Below are 17,400 nucleotides of genomic sequence, written 5' to 3'. Positions count from 1 at the left end.
CTAAATATAAACGTATCTATAAGTACATAATGGGAATTAATGGTGTGTAACGCTAATGTCTCATTGGCTTTGCACTTTGAATCAGACAAGTTCAAACAAATCCAAGCAAAAGTAACTCGCAGAGAGGCAAGGCCTCCGAGCTGAGAAAATGCTTTAGGTCTGAATTTCCGAGCTCCGTGCATTTATTATTTCCTTTGTTCAGAGCTGTGACGTCACTTGGGTGATGTACACAGGCAGTGTCTTAAGGTGACTTGTCAGCCTGGAGGTCTAGTGTAAATACAGGCAGTGCTTGGGGCAGACACAGGTACACACGCACACACACTATTGATTTATGATTTGTCCCTGTTACTTCCCTGGCCTCATCTCCCTTATGTGTCTTACTCTAAAGGCTGCACTAGACTCATGTTCGTCAGAGCTGAGCTTTTGATGCGAAATTCTACTGTATCTACTTTGCCGCAAGTAGAAGTTACTCTGTTGACAACTTGAGTTTGTAGTTTTCCTATTAAGTACCTTTTTTTTTTTTAAGTAACCTAATGATTAAGAAGACAATGTGCAAATAAAGAGGAAAATTGGCCTGTGCTTTCTGTTATTTATTTATTTATTTTTTTGGAAAGTTAAGCCATTAAAACAGTAGAAAAAGGGAGTGTGACCCTGAGATGTATTGGCCTTGTTGGGCTGTCCTATGACAGGGACTAAAGCATGGATAAACTTAGTGGGGGTCTCTGAAATCACCGCAGGACTCAGAAAGTCAGCGTGAGGTACTCCCAATATCAAAGTCCAAAAAATTTACATGAAGAACCTTTTACATGAACGTGAAGGTTATTAGCATGCGTGGGGGGGGGTCTATAGGTGTGCACACACACACTCCATGGGTGAATGTAGACACATACCCATATGCACTCATTTTATGCTCATGCAAGCTTGTCCTCTCCTATAACATAGCATCACATGACATAGCTTCTTAATGATCAGTCCTCGCCCATTTAGTTTCGTGTTTGTTTGTTTGTTTTTTCTCCCAGGAACATACCATGTATTTTAACTATTTTGTGTAACCCCATACATCTTCCAGGATGGTGGGATATATATGTGTCCATATATGTTGAAACCTAGGGATGGCTCATCAACCTTGAAGGACTCTAATCAGGAACCCATTACCAGGCTGTCGCCAGTTCCACACATCAATGTCTGGGTCAGAATCCTCACAAGTTAACATAAGGGAAATTAGAAATATTTTTCAAGACATGCAGTTGGCAAGGAGGAGTTGTTTGGCTATTTCTGCTCTTGAATAATTAGATTATGAGACCATGGCGAGCACAGCGGCCTACCCGTCAGGAATGCGGTGCCTTGGGCTTAGAGAGCCGAGGATTCTGTCAGCTGACTCCACAAGGTCGCTCACTGAACCTGCCCTTGGTACATTTTTCACATTTTTCTTGTAGAAACTAACCTTCTGTGCAATGTGTTATGTGCAGAAAGACAGAGAACAGGGGCCGTTTCAACCTTACAGGACAGGGATTAATACGCGTTTTATGTGGCAGAATTTGGTCTAAGAGTTGCTGTCATTGGGGGTGGATCAGGCTGAGAGCCTTAATTTCCTCTTTACGTTACAGGTTACAGATGGGCCAAAAAGCACCTGACCATTGTGACGACACCAACTGTCGTAGGCCACTTTCGATGACTTTAGTTACATCCTTTATATCCTCCTGCTGCTTCTGTGACATTTCCTGCTAGATTCCTTATACTAAATATGTATAAAAGATAATTCCTGCTATTTCTCCCTTAAACTGTCCAGGTCTGTGAAATATCAATCACTGTCCTTTCTTTTGGGCAAACTCCACATAGTCTCATTCTTAATACCTGTTCTGTCATCCAAAACACAGTCAACACATTCCATGCATTTCATCTGCTAAACGTCTTGCAAATCTGCCCACGCCTATCCCTCTGTCACCACCTCGCTAAACTATCACAACTTCTTTACAGCAACCGCCGTCTAACTGGTCTACCATGTTCTCGCCGGCTCCATGCCAAGCCATTCATGTCATGGCAACCCAAGTGACCTTTATGAAATATAAATACCATGTGTTACCACTTGCTTAACGTTCAAGATTTCCATATGTCTTGGGATGTATATCAAACCCTTCAATCTGCTCTAAATTTCCTGCATGACCAGGATTCTCCCCATCTTTTCACGCTCATCTCAGACTGTTGATTTTTCCTCTGCCCAGGAATCCTCTAGTTTTACCTTGACTTTCTCTATCACACTCACCTCCCTTGCTCCCTACAGTGCTCCATCTTCTTTCTCTGACTTATTCTTTTTATGTTAATGTGAACATCACTTTTTCATTGAAGCCTGACCCACCCGAATCCATTATCATAGGAAATCATAACACTAGGGGCCTCTCCTTTGTACACACACACACACACACACACACACACATTTACACTAGAGGCTCGATGCACAAAGATTTGTGCAAGAATGGGCCTTCCTTCCCCTGGCTGCCAGCACCACCTTCGCTTCAGCCCAGAGCCACCTTTCCGCCTTCCTACGCTGCCCAGAGGCACTAAACGGCTGGGGTGGTGTGGAACGCCTGCGTCATCGCCATGGCAATGACCAAGCATCCCACCCTGCCCCCGGCCGCTGAGTGCCTGTGTATGCAAATTAACCTGCCATCTTTGTTGGGTTAATTTGCATACTCACTCCTGATTGGCTGGTGGGTGTTGCGGAGTTATGGTCAATTTGCATCTTTCTCTTTTATTAGTGTAGATTAGTCATCATTTTCTACCTCTAACTCTGGATTCTAAATCCCATCAAGGAAGCCACCTTGCCAGTTTTTGTTTTTTTTTATATATATACTATGGCTCCCCAGTACCTAGTACTATGCCTGACATAGGTGAACAAATAAATGCAAAACTTTTTAAAATGCCCATGAGCTACAACAGAGCAGAGATAAAATGACAAGTCCTTTATTGAAGCTTCAGGAGAGAAAAATCCTAACAGTTTTCCAAGAAGCAAAAAGTACTAAATAAATTTTTTTTAAATGAATAGGAATATTAGGTGATTAGGTTCCTCCTTGTCTTTATTTACTGTCTTATTCATGTTGATATTGGGATTTCCTCAAGTGAGAGTTTGAAGAAGAACATGGTTGGGATTTTACTTGATTCTTAACTTTACCAAGTTGCTACCTTTGATCATAATAATTTTGTCTCCTTATGTTTACCTGGTTTAATATATTTTGATCATTTCTTTTATCCTACTGCCTTGTTCTTTATTTGTCTTCCCCCCTCTAATCCTCAATTCACAGTGGAAAATACATTTTACATTGAGACACAGTACCCATTTCTTGGTAAATGATGATGGGTGCAGCATATAACCTGAGGAACACACACAGAACAAAACACGACACGATCGCAAGTTTCATTCTTCCCACCATGAACAATAGCAACAACGAGCATTCTCTTCCATCTACATGCATTATGATAGCAGTGCCCATAGGCTGATGAGTCTGATGCATTTACTAAGACTGTTCGGCAGATGTTTTTATTTTATTCACATTAATTAGTGGTGAAAGGAGATGAAATGTAATAAACTAATGTAATGTCATTTTGCTAAAAGAAATGTACTCTATAGGACTGGCAAGGGACAATGTGGAGTCCCTTTAATTGAAGTATTTGATATGAGAAAGACCACATATCACTCTGCTAATGCTGGCACAGTCATATATAATGTCTACCTCATTCCCTGGTGATCTTTTCTTTTTTTCATTATGTGAGTGAAAAAAGGGGATTTAAAATTCTACAAATTAAGATGTTAGCTCATGTAAATGGAAGAATGTTTTGTTAAAACGAGACTGAAAAAAATGAATTTCACTTTAAATTGGTGCTTTATTTCAAAGGACAATTAGAAATGAAATGCTTGTTATGATCTAGATCATGGTTCGATGTTTTTAGTGCAAAGGGGGCCATAATCCTTTTTAAAATTAACGTGGTTATGATGTTTGCCTGTGTTAGCACAGTTGTTGTTTTTTTTAGCTAAAATTATCTTTAGTGAGCTTTAACCGTGTCCCAGTTAACAAAAAAAGAATGAAACTTTATTTTTTAAACGAGATACCACTGGAGCCTTTCTTCCCAGATGGCCCGCTCAGTGTGGGGATGCACATTTTAAATAATTGCAGTGCTTAGGAGGAAAGGCGCCCTGTTCTCTCCGGGTCTCTGTGAGCTGCTTCCAGGCTCAGCCAGCGCTCAGGATGGCTGCTGTGGGCCTGTATTTATAAACATGTATTTTGCTACATGTGCTCAAAATTCAGATTCATAGAAACTCAGTCTAAGGCCAAAGCATGATGAGTCAGGCATGATGAATCTTATGGACCTATGGCTGGAATAGTCGATCATTCCAAAATGCTTACTTATGGGCTCTTAAGCAGTGTTAAATTGAGATTAAGGGTAGAAACGGAACCCTTTTAAAATGTGGCATTTTAAAATTATGTCTTTTCATCTCCATTAAAAAAATGAAGACTTCAGGGCCAGACAGTTTCACTATTAGATTTCTTCAGGGGACAGTTAATCTAGGACAGTATAAGCTAGGGCATGGACAAGGTACAATGTTATCCACCTCGTTTAATGATTAAGCTAAACTGTGATTCTAACACTCTCAGACAGAGTGCCCAGTACGAGCTACCGTCTTCATCACGCAGTTTGTAAAACCCTAATCTTCTGAGAACTCTGGCAGATATGTTCGGTTAAACCTCTAAAAATCCCACTCTCCGAGTTGTGATGAATATTAACTCATTAAAACATCAGAGAAGTCTTTGCTAAAGAAAATATGCTTAACCCAGAGTTGCCAAATGGATTCGAATGCAGAACCTTGTGTCTGGTTAGCATCTTTGGCCAAACTGGCTTCTCACCGAACATGTATTGAGACAGAGAACTACAGACCGGGATGCCGTTAAAAAGATGGATATAAAAATCCTACAGTAATAAACTGCCAACTAAAATCTAAAGTGCATTTTCATTAAAAAAAACAAAACAAACAGCAAGCAAGCAAGAGTACTTACTAAATAGTAATTACCGCAAAGGTAGATAGGAGTGGGTCGATATTACTTTCTCATTTATGTGTTTATTTGTCTTTTAATAAGTGCATCTTACTATTTTTCTTTGGAATTGAAAATATTGGGAGTGTAACAAAATTACCACCAAGTAGGGTTTATCCACAGAGTGTAAGAATGGCTTATTATGGGTATATGTATATTAATAAAATACATTATTGCAATGGATTGCACCTGCATCCCTTAGGAATGACATGCCCCCAAAATGAAATAATTCTCACTCCTTTCCACCAGCAAAAGTGTCCTAATATTCGTGACCTCATGTCATTATTATTTGTTGCCTTTATCCCCGACATCTATAGGTCGTATTGGAAGATCAACAAATATTGGTTGAAAACCAAATAGAACGTTATACAGTACCTCTCATGAGCTGTATTTGTTCCTTTTGGCTCTATTGGTATAGTCAACCTCTTATCCGTTCTGATTGTATGAGACGGTCTGACATTCCCAGGGACCTTGCTCTCTGTTTCTAAGTATCCGTTGGTGATGGTCAAGGTCAGAGTGCGCCCTGAAGAACGTACTGGGCTCCCTGGCATTTTGTGCTCTGGGCTGCATAGTTGAAATGCATGTCCCCGCTGCTGTAGGAAGACTTGCCAGAGTACCCGGCTGTCCAGTCCCTAAAGGTTATTTTTTTATTTCTGTGACAGTGATCTTTAAGACAAACATTGTCACATGGGTATTGTTACGCTAAGGCAGAAATGGCTTTGTGAATTAGTTTTGGAAGTGCGCTGCAAGTCCAATATTGTGAGTATCAACCACAATTATGCACCAAAAAACAAAGCAAAACACATAAGTCTGTGCATGGCAGGAATCCCCCAAAATGCACAGAATATCTAAAAAAGTAGATATATTTAATTGTGATAGAACAAAAAATTAAATAACCTATTTAAACTGAAGTATGAGCGTATGCAAAAAAAATAATACACAAAGAGAAAATTCTATTGGGATCCCTCCCCTAATATTAGTATTTTAATGTTTAAATTCAACTATTACTCTGGAGTGATATACTTAGTAGTTGCGTAGGTTTGTGAGCTACATAAACCATAAATATATGCATGTGTGATACACATATACGCAGTTTTTTATGTAATTAGCATGGACATTGTTTCATTCTAGCAATCTCAGCGATAAGCAGCTCTTTGAAAAAACAAGTCATTGATCTGCTATTGACATTTGGGCCTGGAAATAGAACTTAACCGAGAATTAGCTGTCAGTTCCCGTAAGTGACGGGCGTGAAACCCTGAAAAGGTCACTCTGGTCAGCATGTCGGGTCTGTGTCAACAGCTGAAGCTCTGAGTTGACACTACACGTGGCCTAAGCCCTCCGAGCCGGCCCGTATTCCCACTCCCATCCCTGTGGAGATGCAGGTTTGAGCAAAGCCTGGCCGGGATTACGGCGACGCATTAACCCGTGGCTAGTTTTCTGCCGTTAAAAGCTGTTAGTAAACCCACAGCCAAGAGGAATCCACCTGCACTGTCCTCTTTGCTGCTCTTTCTCTCAAGTCCCCGGGTCTGCAGTCAAGTTGAAAACAAAGGCTTTGTAATATTTTTTTAATGTAATATTTTTGTGTCGATATTCGATCCTTAGATTTGCCTCATTGTTTTGTGTGCTTATCTATCTATCCATCCATCTATCATCTATCTATCTATCTATCTATCTATCTATCTATCTATCTACCTACCTACCTACCTACCTATGCAGGAGCTGAAATATAAAGAACAAAATTGCCACCGAATTCAAGGAGTGTTATTATCTATCTATCTATCTATCTATCTATCTATTTACCTATGCAGGAGCTGGAATATAAGGAACAAAATTTCCACCTAATTCAAGGAGTGTTATCATGTGCCAGCATTTTGCTGCATTAGCGCATGATAACCAAATGGAGAAGTTAATATTACCTTTAATTTTCAGTTGAGAAGCAGGAAGTTTAAAAAGCTTAAGTAATTGACCCAAGTTAGCATCAATCAGGTTATAAGTTAAATGCTTGGTTATTCATTTATGATATTATTAGTAGTATTATAAAAGGGAGGTCAAAATCATTCACTTCAGGTATAGACTGGAGTGCACATGCAGTACAATGCTTGGCCCTAAGAAACCATCAGGAAATGTATTTGTATGAATAAATATGACTTTTACGATATTACGTTACTCATTATGACATATTTAAGTAAAATTTTTAACACCTATTGGTTTTAAATCAAACATTTTTTCTTATTTGAAATTTGCAGGTATATTTACAATAGAGGAACTATAGGAAAATTATATTTACTTGCCACATTTCATTTTAAAGTCAACCACTACCAATGAATCTGAGTAACTTTTATGCCTATTAACTAAACAAAGTGTTACATAGAGCATGGTGTGATACTGGTTTATTTTTTTCTATCTTAAATTGCAGATTATATTAATTTCAAATGTTTGGGCACGGGATATAGGATAATCAACAAAAATATTGTTATAACTAGATATACACTAAAACCAAGTATTTTAAGTAAGCTTTAAAAAATATGTTACTGCCTAATCACAAAACAATATTAAATCCCACTAGTGTAAGATTTAAAGGTAAGACAGTGTTTACTAATATCCACCAGATATGATTATTTAAATTCTACATGACTAAGTTCTTCCGCCACTTTCAATTCAGGATGCCAGATATGATTATTTAAATTCTACATGACTAAGTTCTGCTACTTTCAATTCAGGATATAATTTAAATAGTTGAACTTGGTGTTTGACTGAAAAAAAAAAGTGTTTCTGTTTAAGACAAGACAAAATAGGATATTTTGATTATGAACGTGCTCCTGTATGTGAGCCTTTCTGGGATTTAGTTTATCAGAAAATCTGTGCACATCATTAAAATCACTTCTGGGTACAAATACAAAATAGTAATTAGCTGCAATTCATCAATTATGGTCAGGAAGAAGAGGCGGTTTTCATTTAATAATGACTCCAAGGACATCTGGGGATGGAAAAGATAGCGATCTATATTAAAAATGGATAATCATCATGGAATAGCTTCAGACTTTATATGTCATGTGGTAGCATCCTCAGTTCTAGGAAAAATAGCTCATACACAAGTGAATAATGTTTATGCATGATGCAAATCAAGGGTATTTCATTGCTACAACTGTCTTAGCCTCAAGAATAAGGTGATGGAGTAGCAATAAACTATGAATCTACCTATCCTGAAGATATACTTTTTTTTAAGGCTGCTTATCTGTATTGCTGAGTTGTCCTACAAAGACCTTTTGGGGGGGGGTGTTTTTTAAAAATATATTTGTATTGATTTCAGAGAGGAAGGGAGAGGGACAGATAGAAACATCAGTGATGAGAGAGAATCAATGATTGGCTGCCTCCTGCACGCCCCACACTGGGGATCGAGCCTGCACCCCGGGCATGTGCCCTGACCAGAAATCTAACCATGACCTCCTGGTTCATAGACTGATGCTCAACCTCTGAGCCACACTGACTGGGCCTGAATATATACTTTTTACTTCAAAATAACGGCATATCTGGTTAAAGTAGAAAAAAAAACCTTAAAAATTATGTTTTCGTAAGGAAAAGTGTACAATATAAGATCCCCGCCATTAAGGGGCTCCATGAAATGGGCTTTGGCTTTCAAATGAACGATGGTGAGAAGCAATGTGCTGGATGCGAATGTTTTCATCTTCATGTGCGTCTGTGTCTCCAGCATCTGTGGGATCCAGCATCTGGAGCGGATCGGGAAGAAGCTCAACCTCTTCGACTCCCTTTACTTCTGCATCGTGACCTTTTCGACTGTGGGCTTTGGGGATGTCACTCCCGAAACCTGGTCCTCCAAGCTCTTTGTCGTGGCTATGATATGTGTGGCCCTTGTGGTCCTCCCCATACAGGTAAATGTCACCATGAGGGATTTTGTAGAAGTGTGTGAAGTCTTATAAAGCCAAGTCTTTATTAATCTAATATATTGATGCACGCTCTTATTATCTGTAGCAAATTAACTAAATCTGGCTCAGAACAGCCTTTTGACATTAAGTTAGAAACGGAGGGTTTTCCCCCCTTCATGCACAACTCAGAGCTCACATCTCATTTCAGTTCTTCAAGATGTTCCTTTTACGTACAGGGCATTTATCTGCATTAATGACAGTTAATGATGACACAGTTTTTAATCATAGAATGAGAGATCAAGAAAGCAAACTTGTGAAGGGTTGGTTTCTCTTGTTTCTCGAAATCATCTAAAAGCCAAACATCATAAGGAATAAAAATTGATTACATATGCAGAGTGGCCCCCCCCAAATGTATACACACTTTGAATAATTATTCATTCCAATGGGTTAGATCTGAAAAGAAAAAAAAACATCAATTGAACTATCAACTGTTAAAGTGTGTATACATTTCTGGGGGACTCCCTGAATTGAGCTATCAGCTGTTAAAGTGTGTATACATTTCTGGGGGACTCCCTGATTTGGCAACTAAAATAAAACCTGAAGAGGATGTATAACTATTATGCAGCATTTTGAGGACTGGATAAGGTTCTTGCAAAGGGACAGAGATATATAAAAGGAGACGTCAGATAAATAGATACAATCTCTTACTCTTTCCTACAATGAGCTTTGGGTGGGCGGGTTAGAAACAGGAAATGAGAAACACACGTTGAACTTGAACATTCCATTACAAACCTTGGCCACGTGTCTCTACTAGTAAATATACTTTAGGTAGATCCAGAAATGACCTTCCCACTCCTCTCCAATCACGCTGGCCTTCCTTCCTGATGTCCCTCCCAACACCCTCCACTTCCCCTACATGCCAGCTACTATCCAACTGTGGCCTCCTGTTTTGTGTGGTTAGGGTATCCCATTGCATGAGATACGGGGTGAACTTGACAGAGAATGTGGAGGAAATGCCAATCAGACTTTTCCCTTAGACTCAGCCCATGACAGACATGTGCTGAGTCGTGCTCTATTGGACATAACCAGAGGCACTCACCTCCTAACGCCCTGTCGCGATTAGCCTCCTCGGTAGCAATCGTATGAGAAGTGTGTTGTTGAAGGGAACACATAATTGGGATCTGGCTGAGTTCCATCGAAGAAACGGAGGACACCTAACGGACATGGGTGGGCAGCACGAGTTTCCCTTTCACGCCCTGTGTTTTTCCTTCGTATGTGAACAACGCGCTCCAGTTTGAACAGCTGGCCTACTTGTGGATGGAGAGGCAGAAGTCGGGTGGGAACTACAGTCGACACAGAGCTCAAACGGAAAAGCATGTTGTCCTGTGTGTCAGCTCACTGAAGATCGACCTACTTATGGACTTTTTAAACGAGTTCTACGCCCACCCGAGACTGCAGGTACCTTTCAGTTCTATTGTGCATGATGCTGGATCCTACCCACTAACAGATTGTCAACGTCAATCGACGGATGGTGCTTCCTGCCTTCCGGGGGACTTGTGTTAGGCACTCAGATTTAGAAAGTGTAAAGGAAGGACTACAAATATAACCAGGAACACAGGAAAAGATGTGGAAGGAATACACGATATTTTAGTTTGCTTCTGCATCTACACTAACAGACAGATGGGATTATGTTAGTGCTACAAGGAAAGGTTTTCTTTGAACTAGCCTGATTGATATTTTTCTTCCTTGGATAGTGCATAAGTGATATTTTTATGGAACAGTGAAACTGAACACAAAGTCTAATAAAACAATGAACAAATCATTTCAATGCCATCTGCTCACTTGAACCTGTCAGTTTCATCAAGTGTTGCTGATGGAAACATGGAAAACTAGAAGTTCTGATTTTTCTTTTGTTTCCTGGCGTGTAACTAGGTCCTATTCATAGTAGCAAAAAGTGACCAAAAATCAGACAATAACTCGTTGAATTAAGACCATGAAATCAGAAAAACCTCTTCATTTGTCTATGCAGATAAAACGCTCAGATACTTCTTCTTCGCACAGTACTGGGCCAATGTCAAAGGTGGTAATCTCTGCTGCTTAAAGATTTAGTTCCGTCTAAACAGCAAAGAACTACCTGAATGTCTTGTTTCCCTTCAGTAAATTTGTGTCAAAAGGTTGGACCGTTCTGAGATCCAAACAGTACTGAGTATATCTAATTACCTCTCCCTGCAATAAAGATTTTTTCATGAATAACGGTACTTTTGAAATACAATTTTTATATATAACAATCTTATTTATAGGTGATACCTAATTTATACAATACCTTTTGTTTTTATATAAATTAACTTGAATATTTGGGAGAAACTCCCTATTTGTTGGTTTTTTAATTTTTATATTAAATAATTTCAGGTTTGCTCATTATAACCTATAAAGAAAATCTATTTGGGGGGAAATTCGGATCCCTGGTAATTTATTGACATTACCCTAATATCAATACGGAGAATTCTTAAAACTATAAAAAATTTTACTAGATATATTTTAGAGTGATAAAATGATGACTGTTTCCCAGAGAAATGTAATCCCTATAGATCAGTTGTTTGAAGCCATTTCATTATGAATAGTACCTTTATATTTTCTCCAAAGGACTACTATTTTGAAATATTTTGATCTCAAACACGATTATTACTTTGTCAGTATTATCAGTATTTTTACAAATCTTTAGCCATACAACTATCAGAAATTTTTCAATATCATCAGTTCACAACAGTACCAAACCATAGAAATCACCATCACAGTTTTTATCCTGAAAGTAAATATTTGAAGTCTGAATGGACACTAATTACTTTGCCTGACATGCTATGTATTACTTTAGAATCAGCCTAAAACGGAAAACTTCAGAGGCTGGAAATGTGTGCTGCGTATAAGTATCTTTTCTTCCTGGTGCTAGTAAAACTGAAAAAGATCAGGAGGAATGCATTGATTTATGAGATTTATACGTCGGAGCTGTTTATTTTAGTCTTGTGTGATTTGGCACATGCCCCGGCTTAAGATGCAAGCTTTCATTTATGAGCTAGAGCGCATTCCCAGTTGATCATCTTCCGGGATATTCTGTGCTCTTAGATATTCCCTGTGCCTGTGCAGTATAACCAAGGGCATTGTTGCTTCTACCCCATCGCCCTCACTGTTCTGAACAGGATTATTACGTGGTGATTCTGTGCCCCACGGAAATGGACGTGCAAGTCCGGAGGGTGCTGCAGATTCCCATGTGGTCGCAGAGAGTCATCTACCTTCAAGGTTCCGCCCTGAAAGACCAGGATCTGCTGAGAGCAAAGTAGGTAGCCCTCCCTCCCTATCACTTTCCACCTGCGGGGCTTGATACTTCTCTCCTCCAGTTTCTAGCCATGTTCAGTGTTGCAAGATAAGTTTCAGTATCTTTGAAGACAGAGTTTTGCCTTAGTCCCGCCGCTGGTCAAATGCAAAGCTAAAAAATACAAAATTAATGTGTTTGCTCCTGTTTCTCGGGGCAAAGATGGTCAGCAGACTATCCACACAGCACAATGAGTGTGGCGTGGTTGATGGTCTCAGGTGTCAGGGATGGGCTGGTGTCCAGACTCACCCTTAGACTAATCTCCAAATCCCTGACACGGTGTTTATTCTGTGAGGAAAAATCTTGGGCTAAATATTAGGTGACATGTCAGTTCAAGTCAACGTTTAATTTTTAAAGCATTTGCATTACGAACTGGGCGGAGGAGGACAGTGAAGGAGCCAGAGGAGATTCCTAGCAGAGGTGGCTTTGTTGATGTTTTCTGTTGCTTTTAAAGTTTTAAATACATCCTGCTGCTCATTCTGGAGTTGAAAGGATGTATTTAACAAAACCAGTTCTTACCAGAGGCAAATTCATGTGGACAGGAGTTAAGGTTCTACAACACCTTATCAACGTTATAACAAAATGGCATGGAACGAAATCAGGTTATTCAAGGACATGCTGTATATGGAAAAATATATAATTACTAGAGGCCTGATGCACGAAATTCGTGCAAGAGTAGGCCTTCGTGGCCCCGGCTGCCTAGCACCCCACGGCCCCGCCCCCTGCCCCCCACTGGTTATTCTGGAAGGTTGTTCTGCTGTCCGGTCTAATTAGCATATTAGCTTTTTATTATATAGGATTACAGAGAATAAAATGTGACTTTTCTTATTATGTCTCTCATTATAAACTGGTGAGTCATAGAGCCAATTCCATAGTTATTTTATTCACCATCAAATACAGTCATGATCTTGAAACCCACCTTTCACTGAGGGATGCTCAGAGTTTTTTCATTTAGTTTGTGTGCATTGGAGAAAACATCGACATTCTACTTTTCAGATGATAAATAAATGGCTATTCAGTGTGTGGTCATTTCGCTTTTCTGTCTGCTTTCAGGATGGACGATGCGGAGGCCTGCTTCATTCTGAGCAGCCGCTGTGAGGTGGACAGGACATCCTCTGTAAGTTTCTAAAATCTCTGCCAGTCATTTTTTCTTTTCACCTTAGAAGACTTTCTAAAAATTGGATTATTTTTTATCTGCCAGCACTAAATCCTAGTGACATCACAATGTCCCTAAAAAAGAAGGAAATACCTCAAAACTATCTTTACTACAATATAAGTTTAGTTGGATCATTACCAGTGTCAACAAAAGTCTTTTGAATTTGTTTATACTAATACTTGGGTTTTCTGTTGATCAGAATGAAATGCATCATATATTCACAAACTAGACCATTTTTGCATGACCTATTCCCAGTGATCAATCCTATATGCTGCTTCCCACCCCACCCCCCAAAACTTTCAAAGTCAGCTGTATATTACAGTATCTGTTATCATTCATGACATCTTTTTGATAACTAGTTATTGGACATTTGCTAATTGCACTAACTATTCTATCCTATGTTGATCTATTTATTGACACATTCAGATAAAGTTTACACATCTTATTTCATTTAGCTTCAAATATACATGAGATTCATTGATATAATTCTTTTTTAAAAAATATTTTTATTGATGTCAGAGAGGAAGGGAGAGAGAGAGATAGAAACATCAATGATGAGAGAGAATCATGGATCGGCTGTCTCCTGTATGCCTACCCACTGGGGATAGAGCCCACAACCTGGGCTTGTGCCCTTGACCGGAATCAAACCTGGGACCCTTTAGTCCGAAGGCCAACACTCTATCCACTGAGCCAAACCAGCTAGGGCTGATATAATTCTCTGTATCTTTCTTAGACCTGAGCATTCAGCAACACTCCACTAGACAGCTCCCCAGTGGCCCCATTCACACCCAGATTAAAGTCGTTCGCCATCTCAACCACAGCCTGGCTGATTTTTGCAGCCTTTGCCTACGAGGTTATGAAGGCTACGATGCCACTAGACCAGTGGTCTGCAAACTCATCAGTCCACAGAGCCAAATATCAACAGTACGATTGAAATTTCTTTTGAGAGCCAAATTTTTTTAAACTTAAACTATATAGGTAGGTACATTGTTATTAACTTAATTAGGGTCCTCCTAAGGCTTAGGAAGAGCCACACTCTCGAGCCGCGGTTTGCCGACCACGGCACTAGACGATAGAAATTTTCCCGCTCGGTTACAGCCTGATGGGACCACCACTGTATATGTGGGCCATCACTGGCAGGGGACTTCTATACATTCTCCGACGTATTTCAGGCCATTGCGATTTTCATCTTTTCAGGACCACCAGACGATCTTGAGAGCGTGGGCTGTAAAGGACTTTGCTCCCAATTGCCCTTTGTATGTCCAGATTCTGAAGCCCGAGAATAAATTCCACATCAAATTCGCCGGTAAGTTGAGTCTCGAAGGAGACTCCCTGAGTGCTCTCAGACTGCCACTGTGATGGTGACGGGGAGGAGTCTGGAGGTAGCGGAAACCTGTGATATTCGTGTCTCTACAGGACACCAGGGTTTCCTTTTGTCAGCGTCTGCTGTACAAGAGAATTTATTCACTTGTAAGGGTGACAAGATAATGTGTTGGGGCGAGGCTTTACTTGGTTATATAATTTGGTGATTTTAGCAGCTGAAGTTTCTGGATTCTTATTATGCCTGAATAGATGAGTAGTGATAGTTTGTGCTTAATATAGACACAGGCTCCACATGTCATATCTGTTCATTTATACTTACGTTCACCCTCGCTATAGGTTACTTAATACACATATAAATTTACCATGTAATTTGGGGGAAGATTTCAAAAACAGTTCTAGAGAGAGACATGAGTTTTTTAGAGAGAGACACAAGAGTTTTTTTTTTTTATGGAGTCACTGTTTTTAAAATAATTATTCTCATGAGATTATATTTTGTTAGGAACTTAAATAGTAAAATGGTATTTTATCTTTTTCTTCAATGCTTCTTTAGGAACTCATTTTGATCAAGACAATAATATACATTTTTTTTCTTTTTCATCCTTATATTAGTATTAGTTATTTTTTTATTTTCTTTTTAAAAATTTACTGAACTTATTGGGGTGACATTGGTTAATAAAAGTCATATAGGTTTCAGGGGTGCAGTTCTATAACACATCATCTGTATACTGTGTGCTCACCACCCAAAGTCAGGTCTCCTTCCATCACCATTTATCTCCCCTTTACCCTCTTCTACCCCTCCCACCCCCTGTTCCTTGTGGTCATCACCAGCCAGTTGTCTGTCTATGAGGTTTCTTTGTTTTTGTTTAATCCCTTCACCTTTTTCACCCAGCCCCCCAAGCCCTCCCCTCTGACAGCTGTCAGTCTGTTCTCTGTATCCATGAGTCTGTGTAACTTGTTGGTTTTATATTATATTCCACCTGAATAGTCTAAAGCTTCAAAGCCATTAAAATGTAAATCATGTGAACTGTGGTAGCAAAATGCATCTCCTTCAGGTGCTCACATATCTTAGTAAAATGCTTACCGTATATACTATTTCCGTGAAAAATTATACACACTTTTAAATGCTCATAAGAAAGCCACGAAATTATTGCTGTCACATTTGCTCTTTTATCTTTGAGCTTTGTGACGAATGACATCATTTTTTTCTAAAAATGTACAGCATGCAACTTCAACCAGTGGCTCTGGACTCTGGCTGCATTTTAGTCTCTTTGGAAGGTTTTTTTAAAGTGCTAATTCAGGAGACTCGGATTTAAATGGTTAGAGTTGGTGCCAGGGTTTCTTTAAGCCTGTTTCCTAAATTGAAAATTAAAGAATAATAGCATCTCCTTTGTAGAAGATTTTGTAAGATTAAAGTAATCCATCTATTTCCTGTTACACATGCAATTAGCATTCAGGAGAACGCCAACGCTTTATCCAAAAGACCTTTGCAACTAATGCCGTGTCATTATTATGATTTGGCCAAGGGAATATTTTCGCAAATTTTTCATCATGCTGAAGATGACTTGCTACGATAAGATGTTTAGGAAGGCAGTAATGAGGTAGCACTAAAAATAAAGATTTGATTCTGAGCGCCACCACTTAAGATTTAGCTGGGCAAATCCGTATTCTGTGACCTTCTTCCCCCCTCCTGCTAAATGGCCATAACATACATGAGGCCTCTATTTCATTGGTTGGGATTAGCAGTAAGGATGAAATAAACAATGTCTGACACATGTTAGGTGTTTACTAAGTGGATATTGAATTTGTTGTGATTCTAAAAATGTTATAAAAATCAGAACAGACTTGAGTTTTCCCTCCTTCTTTGCAACCCACTGATCTACCTGCTCTCAACAGCGAGGTCAAAATCACTGAAATCGTTCACTCCCACAAACAGGAAATCACAGAGATTGTTTGTATTGATTCTCTTTCATATTCTCTGTTATTTTGATAAACTCATTGAAATGACGGGAATATTTAAAAATTCTATCCCCAAGAGTGTATCTCAGTATTTCTTGCTTATGGCATCTGCTGGACTTCCTTCTCATCTGTATTCTTTGGTGGCGGAGATGAGCGGATCTCAGAGGGGCTCTTTTTATATTAGGAGAAGAGGAAAGCATCCTGGTTTCCTTAAAATGCCCCTCAGAGCAGTTTAGGGTGATGCGTGAGACTCTTAATGAAAAGCCTTGAGTGAACTTAGCAAGAGACACTGTCCTCTCCAGTTAGTCAGCTGAACCTAAAAGAAGTTTGTTGTTTGCCTCCTACTCGGATAAAATTACTCAAAAATCAGTGGTAGCTGAATCTATATTTTGTGAGTAAATTAATTGCTAAATTTAGGTTGTCTCTTCTCAGCATCCCCTCCCCAGGTAAAGTGTCGTGCCATCTGTGAATATTCACTTATCTTTTTATCAACACATTTCTCTCCACTAGAGTGTCCTCTGAAAAGCTCCCATTTCATTTTAACAGATGGAAGATGTGAAAATCAAATTGGTACATGTGCCTCCACAAGCAGGAGGAAAGAATGTAAAAACCAAGTTGCAAAGGAGTGGG

At 39.3% G+C, this 17,400-nt stretch overlaps 1 protein-coding gene across 6 annotated transcripts in view; it reads left to right on the top strand.

Moving 5' to 3' along the window:
- Positions 1-17,400, top strand: part of KCNT2 (potassium channel, sodium activated subfamily T, member 2) — a 131,629-nt gene that overhangs the window by 68,924 nt on the left and 45,305 nt on the right. For all 6 annotated transcript variants that reach the window (XM_014531615.1, XM_014531614.1, XM_005884094.2 and 3 more), the window contains exons 9-13: positions 8,794-8,974; positions 10,262-10,426; positions 12,163-12,299; positions 13,389-13,452; positions 14,689-14,797. In XM_014531615.1, the coding sequence (XP_014387101.1) occupies positions 8,794-8,974; positions 10,262-10,426; positions 12,163-12,299; positions 13,389-13,452; positions 14,689-14,797 (656 nt within the window). The remainder of the gene's footprint in view (positions 1-8,793; positions 8,975-10,261; positions 10,427-12,162; positions 12,300-13,388; positions 13,453-14,688; positions 14,798-17,400) is intronic.

This window comes from Myotis brandtii, unplaced genomic scaffold, assembly GCF_000412655.1.
Source record: "Myotis brandtii unplaced genomic scaffold, ASM41265v1 scaffold816, whole genome shotgun sequence".
Lineage (NCBI taxonomy): Eukaryota > Metazoa > Chordata > Mammalia > Chiroptera > Vespertilionidae > Myotis > Myotis brandtii.
This window is presented reverse-complemented; position numbering and strand designations above follow the sequence as displayed.